The 19,603-nt window shown below is 36.3% G+C and overlaps 1 protein-coding gene across 50 annotated transcripts in view; it reads right to left on the bottom strand.

Moving 5' to 3' along the window:
• TBC1D5 (TBC1 domain family member 5) overlaps positions 1–19,603 on the bottom strand; it is a 562,606-nt gene that overhangs the window by 127,569 nt on the left and 415,434 nt on the right. For all 50 annotated transcript variants that reach the window (XM_078354367.1, XM_078354358.1, XM_078354366.1 and 47 more), the window contains 2 exons: positions 18,802–18,944; positions 1,801–1,907 (listed from right to left, as the gene is read on the bottom strand). In XM_078354367.1, coding sequence (XP_078210493.1) covers positions 1,801–1,907; positions 18,802–18,944 — 250 coding nt within the window. The remainder of the gene's footprint in view (positions 1–1,800; positions 1,908–18,801; positions 18,945–19,603) is intronic.

Below are 19,603 nucleotides of genomic sequence, written 5' to 3' on the forward strand. Positions count from 1 at the left end.
ATTTTTTATGTCTCAGGAATACCAGTTTAAGGTAACTGTATTAATCATGTTTTTGCTTGGAAAGACTCTGAATATAAAGGGGGTGGATTCCCTTTTTTTAGATACACTATTATTTTTTTCTCTTAAACCTTAAAGAATCTGTATTTTAATACCTGTAGAATTTGCTTCAATATACATGCATGACATATTGAGATTGCAAGTACTTCATCAAAACCATACTAACATGAAAGGGCATTTAGGTTCCACTAATGAACACTAATGAACTTACAATAAAGAATTCTGAAGCTGAATGAGTGAGTGATTCACAGATATATCAACCACATCTAGCTAGGGAAAAATTACCCAGATCGATAAGTTTTGATAACATATTCATTTCTTCCTTCAATTAAAACGAACAAATCATGCAAGCAGAAAATTCACATTGCTATTTTAGCAATGTTTTCCACTCTCTATCATTCTAAAAATTCCTAATGCTAAGCTGATGGAATTTGCCTAAGTTTAAAGATCAAAACTCATACCTCATTGACCGGCAACCTCATTCTTTAGTCTTATTTTACAGATATTTTGTCATCTTGTGGGTTTTTGGGGGGGGGTAGGGAGTATATAGTCAGTAACTTACAAATACATATGTACATAAAATATAAATATGGAACTTTCAATTTTCATAGTCAGATTCATAAGCCTTACCAGAAAAAAGTATGCTTCCTTATGCATCAGAGAAATAATGGATTATATTTCTGATGCTTAATGAAACTGCTTTGTGTAAGAGAAATGATATGAAAGTTCATAACTTTACAGAACAGATATAGGTATAAGGAAGTAAATTCTTTTAAGTCAATCAGAGAATAAAGGATATACTAAAAGGTTGAAGTCAACAACCAAGGAAAGGACAGAAATCCTTTGAATCTAAATTTACATTAAACTTGGAGGCCCAAGTTGATCAGACAGAGCTTTGGCAATGGAACCCACAGACAGACTGACTGACTCAGAGACAGTTCGACAACTGCCAACATGACTGTTGGGAGGGTTGCCAAAGAGCCAAAGGCTGGGATTACCATCCAATGCCTGGCATTCTGATATTCGTGTTTGAAGCTTTCTCTCTTATACTTCTTCCAATATTTTTGTTTGGCTCAAAAGTAGCAAGGATTCACAGATTTTTTTAGATCATTAAATGTTCTTATTTTCAAGAAATATAACATTAGTTGTAAAAGAGCACACTTTTTCTCTGAAGTGTAAAGAAAATTTTGGTGAATCGTTTTACGCTCAAATAGAGAAATCAGTGTTAAAGTCTGTTTGAATCTTTATTTTATTAGATTATGCTTAACCCCCCAAATAAGAAATATTAATACAAATCATAATGTCAAATAATTTAGTGTTTCATTGTATCTGCTCTTACAGAACTGGTCTTTTGTATAAATCTACTTTCTTGATCTTCATATGGCCCCCAAGGTTCTTCTTGGACAAATCAACCCCTGTGTGGGGTACCAATGATAATACAGTTTGGCTATAAGGAGAGGCAGTTCCTCAGTGATTTCCTTAACTTGTGAGGAAGGCAAAAGGGAAGAAGAACCTTCTGTGGGAAAAGGACATTAGCTCCAGTTTCTCATGGCAATGTCCATTTAATTTGCCTGCTGAGTTGCTGGCCAATGAGTGTTTTGGGCTACAACTTTAGGCAAATACTATCATTAGGCAATTTATCTGCCATTAGGCAAATTCCACATTCTGAATTCTTGGACTCTCACAGAGAAGCCTATTTTTCACCCAACTTAAAATTATGCATATCCTACTGGGGAAGCTTACCTTTGGGTCTCTAAGGAACAGAGCCTTAAGAATCAGTGAGTGTACATCCCCGATGAGTGGGTAATGCATCAGAAGGCCGAGACAGGTCTGGTAGTTACTAGAGATCACTAAATAAGAGGAAAAAAATAATTCAGAAGCAATACTATTTAAGATATTCTGAATTGCAGAGAACATAAAAACTAACAACTTAGAGTCAATGAAAGGAAACCAATAACTCAACTAATTTGATAAAACGAAGTAGTAAGAAGGGATCTTTACTAAATTGCCTTTGAAGAAACACATTATATTGTTAACTGCAATCTAACATATTAGCATTTATCCTCAGGGGGTTTTGGAAAGAAGAATTTCACATACAGATACGTGTACATCTGCAACATAAATTCTCAGAACCACGCATATTTACTGCTATTTATATGGCTGTGTTTAAATGTCTCCTGTTTTGCTACTTAGAAATTAGCAATAAAAACCATATGAATGGAAAAGAATCAGTTTAACATTTTCATTAAATAATATTTGCCTTGATTATTATGTTATAACTTGTTACATTTTTTTCTTTTGTATAGGTAAATATTATATAACTCAACATTAAAGAAAGAAGAATTTCTTCTAATTATTTGTTTTTCTAAAGGTAACAAGAGATATAGGGAGAGAATATCTACGCAGCATTTCTTGGAGGAAAAGTGTCAAAATTGTCATAGATAAGTCTAAATGTGTTCCGTAGCCTGTCATTTAATGTTTTTTCAAATCAACCTAATTATGGGTGTAATTATTAAACACATCTTTTCAGGCAAGTCTATATAAACTACTTTACTTCTTGGCAATCTTATCTGCCACCGCTGTCACAGGCAGGCCCATTAACAATGCCTGTTTTGTGAACCACACTGACGGCCTCCACAGCACTGATAGAAGAAACTTTACAGTTGTAACTTCTGTGGCTGCAACTGAAGCCTTTTCATTAGTCAGTTACTTGAAAAATGTTCCATAAGAAAACAACTGTGATTCAATAGAAACAACACAAATCAAAAACTAAGCAATTATTCACAATTATAAATATCTTTGTTTTTCAGATTATTTTTTCTTCTGCTGTTGGAATATCATTTCTTGCTATAACTTCCTACTTCTCCCCCTCCTATGAGCACTATGGGGAAAGGAGACAGGACTGGGCAAAATGAATAATTATAATCTATGTAAGGAACCACTTTATCATCTTCATTTCCATTGCTGATATGACAGCTTGTAATTTCATACATCTGCTTTCATTTGTAAAGCACTCACTTATCCTACCCTTTCTATATCTGTTCAGACTCTTATTTGTTCATTTTTTTGTATTTACCTTCAGTTACCTGCTATCCTTTTTTCTCTAGAAATTCAAAAGCTAAGATTCTGCGAACAGTATAATGTTTTTATGTACAATTTTCTTTGAGATCTAGCAAGTAATTAAGACTTAATCAATTCACCCTATAACTCAAAAAGTAGTTATATATTAGTAATTGACCAACAAAGAATTCTTACACATTTTGTAAAGAGGTAGGAACATTTTGAGGAAAAGTTTCTGATCTCATGACTCAGAGATGTAGGTTTGAATCCTGGGGCTTTATTTGAACCTTTCACCAAGTTGCCTAAAAATTAAATGATATAATCTATGAGACTGATTTATAGCAGCTGTTTAAAACCAGTTCGGGTAACCTCTGTGAGCTTAAGTTTAGTTGCTTGGAAAACACCTTTTTGATTGAAAACATTTATTTGACTGCTTCATTCAATCCAATAATTATTTGCTGAATTACCTCATTCACGACAGGCCCTATGGTAAGGGAGGATGTAGAGATAAACAAAACAGAGTCCTTACTGTGGAGAAAATTACAGTACCGAAGGGCAGATGTGTAATACCAAGAAGCTATTACTACTACTACAACTAAGATAACAGTGAATTATTACAAGTTTTTTGAGCCAGGCCACATGCTAAGAACTTTACCTATGTTACCTCATTTAATTTCTATGACATTCTTATGAAAATAACAAAATTATTTTATTTGTTTTACAGAAGCAAAAACTGATACTTGGAGAAGTTAAGTCACTTGTACAAGTTACCAGGGACTCCCTAGAGGGGGCAAGATTGGAAACCCAAGAGTCCAGCTGCAGAGTCTGTACTCTAATACAAGACATTTGTTTTGAAAGGCTACTGTTTTGAAAATCAAGAGACACAATGGATGCATACTGCAAACTAGTAAAGTATTACTAGTGAAGTAGTTTAAAGTATACTAGAAGATCAGCATAACCTAATATCCAGAACAGTTTGATTGATTGATTAATCATGTATTTATTTACTATTTTTTTTTAAGAGACAGGGTCTTGCTCTGTGATCTAGGCTACAGTGCAGTGGCATGATCACATCTCACTGCACTATCTAACTCCTGGGCTCATGCAATCCTCCTGCCACAGCCTCTGGAGGAGCTAGGATGGACTACAGAAGCACACCACCATGCCTGTCAAATCTGTAAGTTTTTTGAATAGACAAGCTCTTGCTATGTTGCCAGGCTTGTCTTGAACTCCGTAGAATAGTCTGATTTAGATATAAATATACAGATAGACAGAGACAAGAGCAATAATCCTGTTATTATAACTTGTTAAAACTTTTGATGCTATAAAATATATAAGGGAAGCCAAATAATGTACTAATATTCTACTTGCAGAACAAATGAAGAAGGTAACACTTTCATCTTTCTATCCATCCATCCAATCACTGCATGCAATGAACATTTCCTGAGCATCTACTGAATGCCAGATATCCAGAGACTATGCTAGGCACTGGCACTAGGAACATAAGAGCAAATAAGTTCACTGCTTTCAGGCAATGGTATCTCTAATTTGCTAATGAAAATCTGCACTTTTAGAAATACCCTTAATTTGAAATTACATATAGTAAGTAATAAGACTCCTTTTGAATAACTATAGCCAATTTAAAGTAGGTAGAAGATAATTATACAAGCTTGTTTAAAAGCAAACTAGCAAGGATCTGACACAACAAGAATTTAGTTTTGAACTTTACAGTAAGCTTTTATTGAACATGAAAAACTAAACTAATTTGTAATACTGTTCTTTCTCCAATATTTATTCTATCAGAGCAGGGTAGTGACATGAAGGAGAAAGTGAGAGATTAAGAAAAATTACTGAGTTTTAGTATCTACCTACATTTGAAATGAAGTATGTTTATGCTTTAAAAACAAAATACTAAAGCCACATTCTAAAGAGTTGATTTAGGGAAGGTAAAGCAAAGGTAAGTAGTACCTAAGAAAAGATAATGGATTTGGAATGAGAACTAGATTAGATCATTGGCCTAGTCATTATAATATGGTGAATTTAGGCAAGCTGCCCAACTTCACTGAAACTTTATTTATCCATTTATAAAATAAAGACTACTGCTTACTCTATCTACAGGGTTTCTGTGAGTGGCCCAGGTGCTAGGTGGTACATTTCCCTATCTTGCTCAATTCATCCTTGATGAAAAGTATTACTTCCACATGAGGCAGAGCTGACTTCTCTGTCTGAACCTTTATGTGCCCCACAACTATTCTGGAATGGTCTGAAGAGATGGTTTAGTTTCTCCAGCAGGTACAAACAAACAAACCAAAAAATGAAATCAGTAATGATATGCAGAAAAAGTAATTGTTTTGAAAGTTTAAAGCAATGTGGATCAATAACTTACACATAACTCAAAACCAACCACACTTACAGTTGTAATATTTGTAAATACATGTAACACTATTTTCAAATTATTTAAGTTCATATTGAGACATACTTTCATTCTCAACATAATAGAACAGACTGAAACTACCACAAAACATGAAATTATATATAGACTTCCTTTAATTTCTCACCTGACTCCTCCAAAGTAGCTATCACTTTGTCAAGTACCTATAATATGCCTGAAAACGAGTCATATTATTTTATAAAGATCTCATGAGTCCTCCTAATTCCCCCTAAGGAAAGCATTATCATTGACTATTATCGATGAGGTAGTGCAGAGTAGGTAACATCACAGCCAAGGCCACAGAGCTCCTGAATGGCAAAGACAGGGCTGAACCTGGGTCTGTGTAGACTGAAAGCCTCACTCTTCACCACTATGTCTTATACTTTCTTATATTCTTAGCAAGTGCATGACAGGGGTATCTGCATAAACTGAAAAAAGTCCTTCATGTAAAATGCCAAGAATATAGAATATTTAGAAATAGGCATAAATTCTTATATTTAGCTATGAAATGGCCTATAAAAACAAATAATCATATATTAAATATAAAATAAACCTGGCAAAGACACAACCAAAAAAGAAAATTTCAGGCCAACAGCCCTGATAAACATCGATGTGAAAATCTTCAATAAAATACTGGCTAACCGAATCCAAAAGCACATCAAGATGCTTATCCATCATGATCAAGTCAGCTTCATCCCTGGGATGTAAGGCTGATTCAACATATACAAATCAATAAATGTAATCCATCACATAAACAGAATCAAAGACAAAAACCACACAATTATCTCAACAGATGCAGAGAAGACCTTCGACAAAATTCAACAATGCTTCATGCTAAAAACTCTCAATAAACTAGGTATTAATGGAACTTATCTCAAAATAATAAGAGCTATTTATGACAAACCCACAGCCAATATCATACTGAATGGGCAAAGACTGGAAGCATTCCCTTTGAAAACTGGCACAAGACAAGGATGCCCTCTCTCACCATTCCTATTCAACATAGTATTGGAAGTTCTGGCCAGGGCAATCAAGATAGAAAAAGAAATAAAGCGTATTCCAATAGATAAAGAGGAAGTAAAATTGTCTCTATTTGCAGATGACATTATTGTATATTCAGAAGACCCCATCGTCTCAGCCCAAAATCTCCTTAAGCTGATAAGCAACTTCAGCAAAGTCTCAGGATACAAAAATCAATGTTCAAAAATCATAAGCATTCCTATATACCAATAACAAACAGAGAGCCAAATCATGAGTGAACTCCCATTCACAACTGCCACAAAGAGAATACAATACCTAGGAATACAACTAACAAAGGATGTGAAGGCCCTCTTCAAGAAGAACTACAAACCACTGCTCAAGGAAATAAGAGAGGACACAATCAGATGGAAAAACATTCCATGCTCATGGTTAGGAAGAATCAATATTGTGAAAATGGCCAGAATGCCCAAAGTAATCTATAGATTCAATGCTATTCCCATCAAGCTACCATTGGCTTTCTTCACAGAATTGGAAAAAACCATCTTAAATTTCATATGGAACTAAAAAAGAGCCTGCATAGCCAAGACAATTCTAAGCAAAAACAAAACAAATGCCAACAAACAAAGCTAGAGGCATCATGCTACCTGAATTCAAACTATATTACAAGGTTACAGTAACCAAAACAGCATGGTACTGGTACCAAAACAGATATATGGACCAATGGAATAGAACAGAGGCCTCAGAAATAACACTACACACCCACCTACAACCATCTGATCTTTGAATCTTTGACAAACATAACAAAAACAAGCAATGGGGAAAGGACTCCCTATTTAATAAATGGTGTTGGGAAAACTGGCTAGTCACATGCAGAAAGCTGAAATTGGATGCCTTCCTTACACCTTCTACAAAAATTAATTCAGGATGGATTGAAGATTTAAACAAAAGATCTAACACCATAAAAACTCTAGAAGAAAACCTAGGCAGCACCATTCACGACATAGACATGGGCAAAGACTTCATGACTAAAACACCAACAGCAAAAGCAACAAAAGCCAACATAGACAAATGGGATCTAATTAAACTAAAGAGCTTCTGCATAGCAAAAGAAACTATCATGGGATAGGCAGCCTACAGAATGGAAGAAAATTTTTGCAGTGTACCCATTTGACAAAAGAGTAATATTCAGAATCTACAAAGAACTTAAATTTACAAGAAAAAAACAAACAACCCTATCAAAAAGTAGGCAAAAGATACAAACAGATACTTCTCAAAAGGAGACATTGATGCAACCTACAAACATGAAAAAATGCTCATCATTACCAGTCATTAGAGAAATGCAAATTAAAACCACATTAAGATACCATCTCATGCCAGTTAGAATGGCGATCATTAAAAAGTCAGAAGACAACAGGTGCTGGAGAGGATGTGGAGAAATAGGAATGCTTTTACACTGGTGGGAGTATAAATTAGTTCAGCCATTGTGAAGACAGTGACAGTGTGGCAATTCCTCAAGAACCTAGAACCAGAAATACCATTTGACCCAGCAACCCCATTACTGGGTATATACCCAAAGAATTATAAATCATTCTATTATAAAAACACATACACACATATATTTATTGCAGCACTGTTCACAACAGCAAAGACTTGGACCAACTCAAATGCTCATCAATGATAGACTGGATTAAAAAAAAATGTGGCAAATATACACTATGGAATACTATGCAGCCATTGAAAAGAATGGTTCATGTCTTTTGCAGGGACATGGATGAAGCTGTAAACCATCATTCTCAGCAAACTAACACAAGAACAGAAAACCAAACAATGGATGTTCTCACTCATAAGTGGGAGTTGAACAATGAGAACACATGGACACAGGGAGGGGAACATCACACACCAGGGACTGTTTTGGGGGCAGGGGGCTGGGGGAGGGATAGCATTAGAATAAATACCTAATGTAGATGATGGTGATGGATGCAGCCAACTACCGTGGCATGTGTATACCTATGTAACAAACCTGCATGTTCCGCACATGTACCCCAGAATTTTAAAGTATAATAAAAAAATTAAGCCTGATTCATACATTTGACTCTCAATTTTTACCTGAAATGAAGAAGAACCACAAGTTGGGAATTAGTTTTATCTGAAAATAGACGTTTATACGTATACTTTATTTCATTGTGTTTTGTGATTTTTAATGCCTTTATCAGAAATATATATTGTCAACAAAAATGGCTGAAGTACAGAAGGTATTTAAGAAGTGTTGACAATATCTTCTTTTTTGTGTTAGACTGTATTCATTCATTCAATATTTATATTAAACACGTTTTATTTAAAATGCAGAGTTAAGTTCTAAAGACATGAAATTTAAAAATTAAAATAATTAATTAAAGTAATTAAAACAATCTCAACTTTTACATTCCAGTGGAAGAGAAACATAAGATTAACTGAAACCTATTGTAGGTTTCAAATAATAATCAAATAATTAAACATAAGATTAATTCAAACCTATTATAGGTTTCAAATACCAAGGGCTGTGACAACTCCTAAAATGGAAGACTTTAGAGGCAGTGAGGTGCCAGCCAACAATATGTGGAAGCAAATAAAGGCAGGATATTGGGTGGCTCCTATGACAGAGGCACTAAGGAGAAATGGGATGTGTGGAAGGAGAAAAGTGGGTGGAGGTCTGATTTGTATACGAGGGAGCCACCAAGATGTCCTTCAGTAGGTGAATGAATAAACAATCTGTATTATATCTAAAAAATGGAATATTAGTCAGCATTGAAAATGAATGTGCCATCAAGCCATGAAAAGTCACAGAGGAAACTTAATTGCATATTACTAAGCAAAAGAAAGCCAATGTGAAAAGGCTACATACATCATTTATCTGACAATATGACATTCTGACAGTAAAAAGATCAGTAGTTTCCAGTAATTAGAGGGATATGGGGGATGAATAGGCAGAACACAGAGGATTTTTAGGATGTGTTCCGAGACCCCCAGTGGATACCTGAAACCTCAAATAGTATTCAGCCCTATATGTACTAAGCTTTTTCCTATATATACATTACCTATGATAAAAGTTTAATTTATAATTCAAACAATTTATAAATTATGATGAGATTAGCAATAATACCTAATAATAAAATAGAACAATTATAACGATATGCCAGCATTACTACTCTTGAGCTTTAGGGCTTTAAGTAAAACAAGGGTTACTTGAACACAAGCACTGTGATACCACAATGGTCGCTCTGACAATCAAGATGGCTATTAAGTGCCTAATGGGCAGGTAGCTTATGCAGTGTGGATACACTGGACAAAAGGAAGATTCACGTCCAGAGCAGAACACAGTGGGGTGACTACAGATTTCATCATGCTACTCAGAATGGGATACAATTTCAAACTTACAGTTTTTTATTTCTGGAATTTTCCATTTAATATATTTGAATCTTGGTTGATATCAGATAAGTGAACTTGTGGAAACTGAAACTGCAGATAAGGAGGGACCACTGTATATAGGATACTATAATGATGAATACCTGTCATTATATACATTGATCCAAACACTGAGTGTACAACAAGAGTGAACCCTACTGTATAACTATGAACTTTGGGCAATAATGCTGTATCAATACAGGTTTATCAGCTATAAAAAATGTATCATTTTGATGTGGGATGGTGATAGTGGGGGAGGCTATAGGTATCTGGGGGTACGTATATGCAAACCATATTTTCCACTTAGTTTTGTACTGAACCTAGGAACTTTCTTAAAATCCAACTCATTTTTTTTTTAAAAGAAAACATTAAAAAAGAAACCCCAAATAACAGACAATGTGCTATTATGGTATATCAGCCTTTGTTAATGAAACTTGAGGAGACTGTTAAACTAAGATATAAAAGTAGTATAAATGGTGTTTGTAACAGGGTACATTAATATACATATCTGATATAATCATAAAAACAACTGACACCATTTTCTGTCTCAGAGGGAAGAAAGCTAGTAGTCAGGAAGTGCTTAAAGACTCCTTCAAAAATAAGACTATCAATTTGTACTTCGATAAAACTTTGTGACATTACCATTAGGTTTAAAATTTGCAGTCACTGAAGTTAAGCAAAGCTTTTCCAGAAAAGGCAAACAGAATTTGCAGTTGAAATAAACTGCATTTTGACATCAATATGACGTTGAACATGCTGTTAACTAGAAAACACAGAAACAGAAATTCTGGGTTAGGACAGAGGGAAACACTGGCAGACAGTGGCTGAAGAATGAGTAGAGATCTAAAATGAAATCAAAGGGAATCATATTTGAAATCACAAAGAGACCACAACTGCCACACCACATGCCAGGCCAGAAAATGGCTACAGAGATCCCAACCAAAAACAGGAAAATTATAGCTGAGTGTTGTAACATGCCTGCTTACGCTGGCCAGAAACAAGGCAGGAAGTGGGTATTAGTGTCAAGAAGGAAACTTTTCTATTTATAGTGTTCAAAAAGAAAGCACATTTAAAAAGGCAATAAATATTTGAGAAATACTTTCTTTTTAAGAAAATCTAGGCTGAGCGAGGTGGTTCATGCCTGAAATTCCAGCACTTCAGGAGGCTGAGGTGGGCAGATCACCGGAGGTCAGGACTTCAAGACCAGCCTGGCCAACACAGCGAAACTCTGTCTCTACTAAAAACACAAAAATTAGCTGTGCGTGGTGGTGGGCCCCTGTAATCCCAGCTACTTGGGAGGCTGAGGCAGGAGAATCACTTGAACCTGGGAGGCAGAGGTTACAGTGAGCTGAGATCGCACCACTGCATTCCAGCCCGTGCAACAAGAGTAAAATTCTGTCTCAGAGAGAGAGAGAGAGAGAGAGAGAAAAAAAAAAAGGAAAGTCTATAAATAGATTTAATTATAGTGTTTTAGCTATTAACGCAATTTATAAGACAAATAAAAGGTATGTTATGTTTAAAATAGAGAAGTTTTTTGATACTTGTCAACAACAAAATAAATAAAATCAATAAAAAATAGATGTGAAAATTTCAGCTACTTAATTTTTTTTTTTTTTGAGATGGAGTCTCACTCTGTTGCCATGCTGGAGTGCAGTGGCACCATCTCAGCTCACTGCAACCTCTGCCTCCCGGGTTCAAGCAATTCTCCTGCCTCCGCCTCCCCAGTAGCTGAGACTACAGGCACGTGCCACCGTGCCCATTGTATTTTTAGTAGAGACGGGTTTCACCATGTTGAGCGGGACGATCTCAATCTCTTGACCTTGTGATCTGCCCACCTCAGCCTCCCAAAGTGCTGGGATTACAGGTCTGTGCCCAGCCCTCAACTATTTACTTTTTAAAGTAGGCAATGCTTTCTTTGAAAAGGCTTTGCTGAAAGTATATTTTCAAAGAATCATTATTTGAGTTGTTCTACAAATAAGACTAACACTTGTCTTCTTAGTAATCACAGCACACAAATCCACCCCTCTAGGGTCTCCATGGTCCCTTTGGCCTGGCATTGCCTCAAGTACTATATTAACTGAGCACATGAAGAGCTTCGGATGCTTTTAGAGATAGGAAAGAATTGTAATGTGGTTCTGGCGAACGACGCAAGTTCACAATCTAGTTGAGGAGATAGGACCAACACCCACAACAACTAAGGAAAAATGTAAAATAGAGTAGAACTAAGTGCTACACTGAGTGGTAGTGATTAGGATCTTACAGGACTGCAAGAGTGTGAAATCAATGTGAGCCAGAATAATAGGAAAGGTTTGGGAAAAAGGCTACCTGGCCCTAGGCCTTAAAATAGGAGTAAGATTTCAGTAGGTGGAGCGAGGGGAAAAGGAATCACAAGAGAGACTTATAATATGAAATAAGTCAGCTAAAAAGTAGTGTGGTGGTGATGTTGCTCATGAGATGTAAAAAAAAAAAGGTCGTGTGGTGAGGGTATGGCTGTTCATAGACTGCTACAGGAGTAATGGTTTAGGATTACCCTCACAGTATTTCCTTATTGCTCAGTTTTTCTTTCAGTATATAACTAATCCATAAAATTCAGCAAAGTAACAAAAACTGGGTAGCTTAAAAGAAGAGAAATTTACTGTTTCACAATTCTCAATGCTTAAAGTCCAAAATCAAAGTTTCCGTAGGATCATGCTCCCTCTGAAACTTGTAGGGGAGAATCCTCCTTGCCTCTCCTGCTTTCTTTTTCTGAAGAGGGAGAATTTGTTTCCTATCTCTCTCGTAGCTTCTGGTAATGACTGAAAATCCTTGTAATTCCTTGCCTTGTAGATATATCACTCCTACCTCTGCTTCTGGTTGCCTTCACATGGCTTTCTTCTCCCTGTGAACCTTCACATTGTTTTCCCTCTGTGCATGTCTGTGGCCAAATTTCCTTCTTCTTATGAGAACACCAGTTATATTGGATTAGTATGACCTCATCTTAACTAATATATTTGCAACAATCTATTCCCAAATTAGGTTATGTTTTGAGGTACTAGAAGTTAGGACTTCAATATATCTTTTGTGGGAGAGACAAAATTCATCCCATAACAGGCTTTATTATATGTGCCTATAAAATCAATTTTGGATTAGATGCAGTGAATCTTAACTATTTTTCAGGGCATGTATTCCTTTGACAAAGTGATAAAAACTGTAGACATCTGACCCAGAGAAAGGCATGCCTACACAATATTTTGCGCAATATCAAGATGATCACAGACCCTTTGATCCTCATCCACTGAATCCCTAGGAGACATGCACCCCAAGGAAAGAATGCTATCACAGAAGGAAGACTTTTAGTTTCCCTCATATGAAACATTCTACAAATGTAGCTCCAAAAGAACATATATAATGCTCAGAGCCTGGTACAGTGGTATTAAGATTTCTTGAATGAATGAGACTGAAACTACTGAGTGTAACTGAACATTCCTACTCTGGAAGCCCCAGCAAGGCCTCCTGAGTCAGAATCCACTGGCATGAAATAAAAACACGATACCAATGATGTATTTGGAAAGCTGGGGCTAGCAAATTCCTCCTTCCTCCCAGTTCTTGACCATAGCCAAAAATATAAACCCATGTAATTAGTACTAATCTCCCACGACACTCTGTACAACCCAGTTCTCAGTCCCTTTTTTTCTGCTGCTCCTCTCTTTCTCAATCCTTTTCTCTAGAGAACAACATCTTTCCCTCTAAGCCTCACCCTCCTGGAGTCACTGCTGCCTCTGCAACCTCCAGATGTGAGGGGAAGGACCACCTTGCTCCTTGATTCTGCTTCCAAACTATTACTTCCTATGATTCCATAAAACCTCCTCTTCCTTTGAAGTTCACGCCATGCCACTATGCCTCTATCATGTCCCTTTATCACTGTCATGTATGTATCATATATTGGTAAATACTGGTTGAATGGTTAACTCTGAATAATTGACTGGTTCAACAAAAGTTGTTTTCTTGGTCACTCTTTTTATTTGAGGCTACGATGCCAGGCTCGTCACATTTCTTTCTATACCATTTCCTAGTAGGATCCTTGGTGGTGTCCATGGAGAACTAAACAGAAACCCATTTCCTCACAACCCCTTGGTCTTCTAAGTGACTTAAATTCCCCTTCACCTACTTCAACCATATGAATTAGATCTAGAACTGCTCTATGTCTGACCATAACTTGGTATGCATTTAGCTATCTCATGCCCTACCTCACCCAATCCCTTGACACATTCGATTTTCCCTAATCTTTCCCTGGCTGTGCTTCCCTGTTTATACATCTTAAACCACTATTTTAAAATACACGCAACACTCTCCACCCTCCTGTCTCCCTTCAGTCCTGCCTAATTCATTTGGAAGCAGGCCTAACTGGAAGCCTGGATCACAATCTACTTTGTTTTTTGAGGCCTTGTGCCACTTCCCAATGCTTCTCTCTGTAGGATCTTTGACAGCTACACACAGCTTTCCTTGGCTCTTGATGAGCTATCTTTCTCACATCTCCAAGTTGTTTCCCACAAACCACTAACCCTACTCTACCTCATTCACAGTGGATGATCTCGCTTTCTCCTTTATGGAATTCGTCCATTTTCTGTCTTCTCCACCTATGGACTGGATTACTTGTGAAAGTACTCTAGTGCTTTCTTCCTGAATCAGCACCAGCTTCTCATTCCTGTTCCACAGCCAGTCTTCCACAGGACTCCAGACCCAGTTATCTTCTTCTGCCTCTAGGTCCTTATTTCCTCAATTATTTTACTAAAAAAATAATTTTCTGGAGGTTTACTGTGCCCTGGGACCAACTCTGGATGCTGGTGTATGGGAGGGAAACCAAGACAGACAAAATCCTGTCTCTCACTGGGGAACAGGGATTGGGGTGGGTGTGAAGAACAGACAATAAAGAAGCAAAAGCTTCAAAACAAAGAAGATATTTTCTCTTTTCATAAATCCATAGATCTCTCTTTTTTTTTAGACAGGGTCTTGCTCTGTCACCCACACTCTGGAGTGCAGTGGCATGATCATGGCTCATTGCAGCCTTGACCTCCTGGGCTCAAAGGATTCTCCCACTTAAGCTTTGTGAGTAGCTGGGACTACAGGCACAAGCTAATACCCGGCTAATTCTTATTTTTTGTGGAAATGGGGCTTCACTACGCATCCCAGACTGGTCTCAAACTCCTAGGCTCAAGCGATTCTCCTGCCCTGCCCTCCCAAAGTTCTGGGATTATAGTTGTGAGGCACCATGCTTGGGCTTTTCATAGATCTAATCCATGGAACAGGATGGAGAAAGCTAGTGCTGATTCTTGAAGTAGAAATTCAGGCTGGTTTGAGAAGTAAACCTCTCCACCAGCTCTGCCCTGCCACCAATGTCTAAAGACAGCCATCCAACTTTCCTCACCCCTACACTGTTCTCTAGCTGTATCTTTCTTCCTTACTTAGCTGACATTTAAAGATGACTCTATACATGCTACCTCCATATTTTTTTTATTTAGTTATCTTTTCAGTTGAAAAAGTAATGCATGTATTAAAAACAACAACAAAACAATGAAAAGCTGAAGAAAAGACTACTGTACTTCTTAACTGTCTATTCACTCTTTAACCCACCATAATCCAGCTTCTGCTCGAACAGTCCACTGAATCCACTCTGGCAGAGGTATCCAATGACTGTCCTTCCACAGTGCCAAACATTAGTGGACTTTTCTAGCCTTGTATTACCCCCTGACCTTCTTCTCTCTGCTTGGCTCAGACACTTCTCTGGGGTTACAACAGAAGCTAAGCTCTTATTTGGCTTTTTCTCCTCTGGTGCCTCTTAAATGCTGATGTTAAAGCCAGAGTTTCACCTTTGCCCATGTTCTCTTTCCATATCTACCCACCTTATGTAATAGGACCATATAATTTTTATGATCCTAATGTGATATCTTTGAGAGTGAAAAAGGACAACTAATTACTATTCTGGGATAACAGGTGTAAACCAAGACTATCCCAAACAATCTTTGATATATATATAGTCACCCTATTCTTTGGAGGTGGCAGCTTTGGTTTTGGTTTTAACAAACACCTGTAAGTCATTTGCAAAATTAAATCTGTAGCCTTGATACTGACATTTAACTTTATAATTTCTTATAAATATCTCAAACTCAGCAAAGTCGAAACCCAGTCAATTATTAACATTCCTAAAATTTCTTAATACTTGTATTTTCTATCCAAGTTATAAATATTACCCAGTCACTCATACCTCCAAGCTGGGGATTCTTCTAGCTTTCCATTTCTCCCTCTTTTATCATATTTAATCATTAAATCATGCTAATTTTAGCTCTAAATAGTTCTCTGATCCACTGTTTTTCTCCTGAACTACCATCATGACTATTATCTGATGCCCTTGCTCTTGTCTCCTTCAACTCCATCTTCCACATTGCTGCTGAATTGACCTAAGAGTGATCACATTTCTGCTTTGGACATTTCATTAGCTCCCTATCAATTACCAGAGAAAGATTGTCATCATGACCCTCCTTTTCTTTCTTTAGTCTCATAACCTGCTGCTTGTCTCTCTCTCCCTTTGTACTCTAATAACCAAACAGCTTGCAGAAACACATTGGTATACATATCCCCAATAAACTATTCTTCACTTCCAGGCCTTTGTTCATGCTGTTCCTTCTGCCTAGTATGCAGATCCTCTTATTTGGCTTGCCAACACCTGCACAATTTTCTCTATTCACTCACAGAAGCCCAGCGGGAAGCTAGTGCCTCTCCTTAAGTTTCACACTACCTGTCCACATCCCAACTATAGCACCAAATATGTTCATTTGAAATTATCTATGTCAGTCTTCCCTAGTAGTTGGTAAGCTTCCTGAGGACAGGAGCAGTGATCTGCAAATACCTGACAAATATTCATTCTATTTTTAGGATATCTTGTCCACTGTTATAAACTTAAATAACAAAATTAAAATAAGTTGGACTAAATATTGAAACATATAAATAACTTCATTACTTCTGTATGTTTCCACATTTTATAAAGTCATCAGTAAAAAGATAAAAAATGTGTAGGGACTTCAGCTGCCAAAAAATTTGCCATGTTTTATAAAATGATAAAAGTAGGTCTTAGATAGGAGACAGGATGATTAAATTAAAAATATATAGTAGTAATGTGCCAAAGTTAAAAAAGAGCAAATTGTAAACTGTTTACATTTATAGAAAATCATAATACTTTTCCGTGGTTGCTTGATTTGGAAAGTTTTGCAAAAATATTATCCAAAGCATTTTTTTTTCTACAAGAGGTTTCTCATTCCTTTTATTAATTACATTAAAAAATACAACTTAGAGATTAGTATTGAATATCATAAAACCCAGTATCCATCAAATCTACTCAGATATTTTTCTCTACTTTCCCAATGTCTCCTCTTATGACTTCCATGTTCTTAAGTGATTAGATCTGGCTCAGAAGGAAGAAACTTTCACTTTGTCTGTCAAAACCTGAACTATTTGACCTTCGAGGCATAGAACAAAATCTACGATTTTTGGATAAAATGTGGTGCTCCTGTCACTTATTTAAGTAATTTTGGGAAATTAAAAAAAAGTATAATCTAAAATTTTCAAGAAAATTAGTGTTACCAGAGGCGTAACAAGAGCATCTGGCACAACTAGTATTCAATGAACAAATAAACAGAATCACATAACAGTTTAAGTCACAATTATAAATGCCTCTAATTAGTATATGTTCTTCTGACAGTCTTGCTTTATGTTAGCTTCCTATTTCCTAATTCAATCACATAATTTTGTGCAATTTTTCCTAATTATATTTTGGCTTAAAAGTTTTATTACGTGAACTTTTGATTACTTCTCTGAGATGGAAAACAATATGAGGTATTTTGAAATTTAAAATACATACTGAGAGGCAGGGTACAGTGGCTTACACCTGTATAATCCCAGCATTTTGGGAGGCTGAGGTGGGCAGATCACAAGGTCAGAAGATCAAGACCAGCCTGGCTAACATGATGAAACCCTGTCTCTACTAAAAATACAAAAAATTAGCGGGGCGTAGTGGTACACACTTGTAGTCCCAGCTACTCGGGAGACTGAGGTAGGAGAATCACATGAACCCGTGAGGTGGAGGTTGCAGTGAGCTGAGATTGTACCACTGCACTCTAGTCTGGGCGACAGAGCCAGCAAGACTCTGTCTCAAAAAATAAAATAAAACAAAATAAAATACACACTGATATTTTCTTCAAGCTAAGAACTATGAGACTATTCGAAAGGGCTAGGCACTGGCTTTCTGGCTATTCAACCCTAACATAGATCTGAGGAGATGGGAGCACATCTACAATTCAGCACTATATTGAGAAATATATTTTTCTAAAATATAAGTGGGATAAAGTTAAAATACCTTTAAATGTAATAACTGTTTTTTTTTAGTAGCAAGATGTTGACATTATAAAAATAACTCCACTCTCCTGATAAACATCCTTGAATATTCCCTACCTGTCAGAAGGTGGAGCTCTCAACATATCTCAAATACTGGCTTTTACATATGCATTTCACAACTGTGTGTAACAACGAGATTAAAGCAGAAGTAAAGTCTTTAGAAAAATGGTTCTGAAGAATATTCTAATTCTCTCAGGATAAAATAACTCACATCTCCCAGTGTGTACACAGTTAACCAACAAAAGAGATGTTTAGTATGTTCCTTTGAAATTTCAGTATATTACCCTACTATAAAACTTGAGGTACATGTAAATCAAATAATAAAACACCCAGTCTATTTAAAAGGCAAAACATTTTTAAAAATCAGGAGCACCCAGTCAAATGTAGGCAAGGTCATTAACACTTACAAGCATCTCGGATGTAGAGTAACATGGCTACGAAGATGTAATCTACTAAACCCAGGCTGAGGCCATCTGCAAACAAGGCATCCCAGACTACCAGAAGGTCCTGTAGGGGGAACTCTCGTCCAAACAGCAGGCGCACCCACCTCCTGGAAAGAAACAAAACAAAAAGTCAGAAGACAGTGCTTTCGAGAGTAATGTGGAGAATGATCATTTTCTCAAATAACTGTGAAAAACTATTAACTGAACACAGTGAGCAAATATTATATATCAAAAATATATAGTAATATCTACATTTTAAGCTTTCAAATGAACTTTATAATTGTATAACTAAGCCATAATCATTAAATGCTATTATATACACAAGTATTACATTTGAAAAAAGTCAAAATCTTTCATATTTAACAGAAATCACAAATTCCCAAAAGGTGAAGAGAAAATGAATGTTTAGTAGTCTGGTAGTTGCTTTCACAGGTAAGGTTGTAAGTTAAAAATACAATTTTCCAAAATTTCATGATCTCTACTGATTTTCTGTGGTTGTTAATTGCCTTTTTGCATATGTTTATATGACAAATCCCATACAAACTTAGAAAACTGCATTCTCACATCTCGCTTCTATTTAAAATAATTCATTTTTAAATTAAGTGTGGGAAAAAGCCAGTAGATAACTATTATTTTGGTCAAGCATAGGTAGTTATTTTAAATGAAAGATACAGTCATACTAAATTTTTTTTAGCTTTGCAACAGATACACCTGATCAGTAAGGCTATCTTTCTAGGAGTGCTTTTCAAGCTTATTTCTATTACCT

This window comes from Callithrix jacchus, chromosome 17 (assembly GCF_049354715.1).
Source record: "Callithrix jacchus isolate 240 chromosome 17, calJac240_pri, whole genome shotgun sequence".
NCBI classification, from domain to species: Eukaryota; Metazoa; Chordata; class Mammalia; order Primates; family Cebidae; genus Callithrix; species Callithrix jacchus.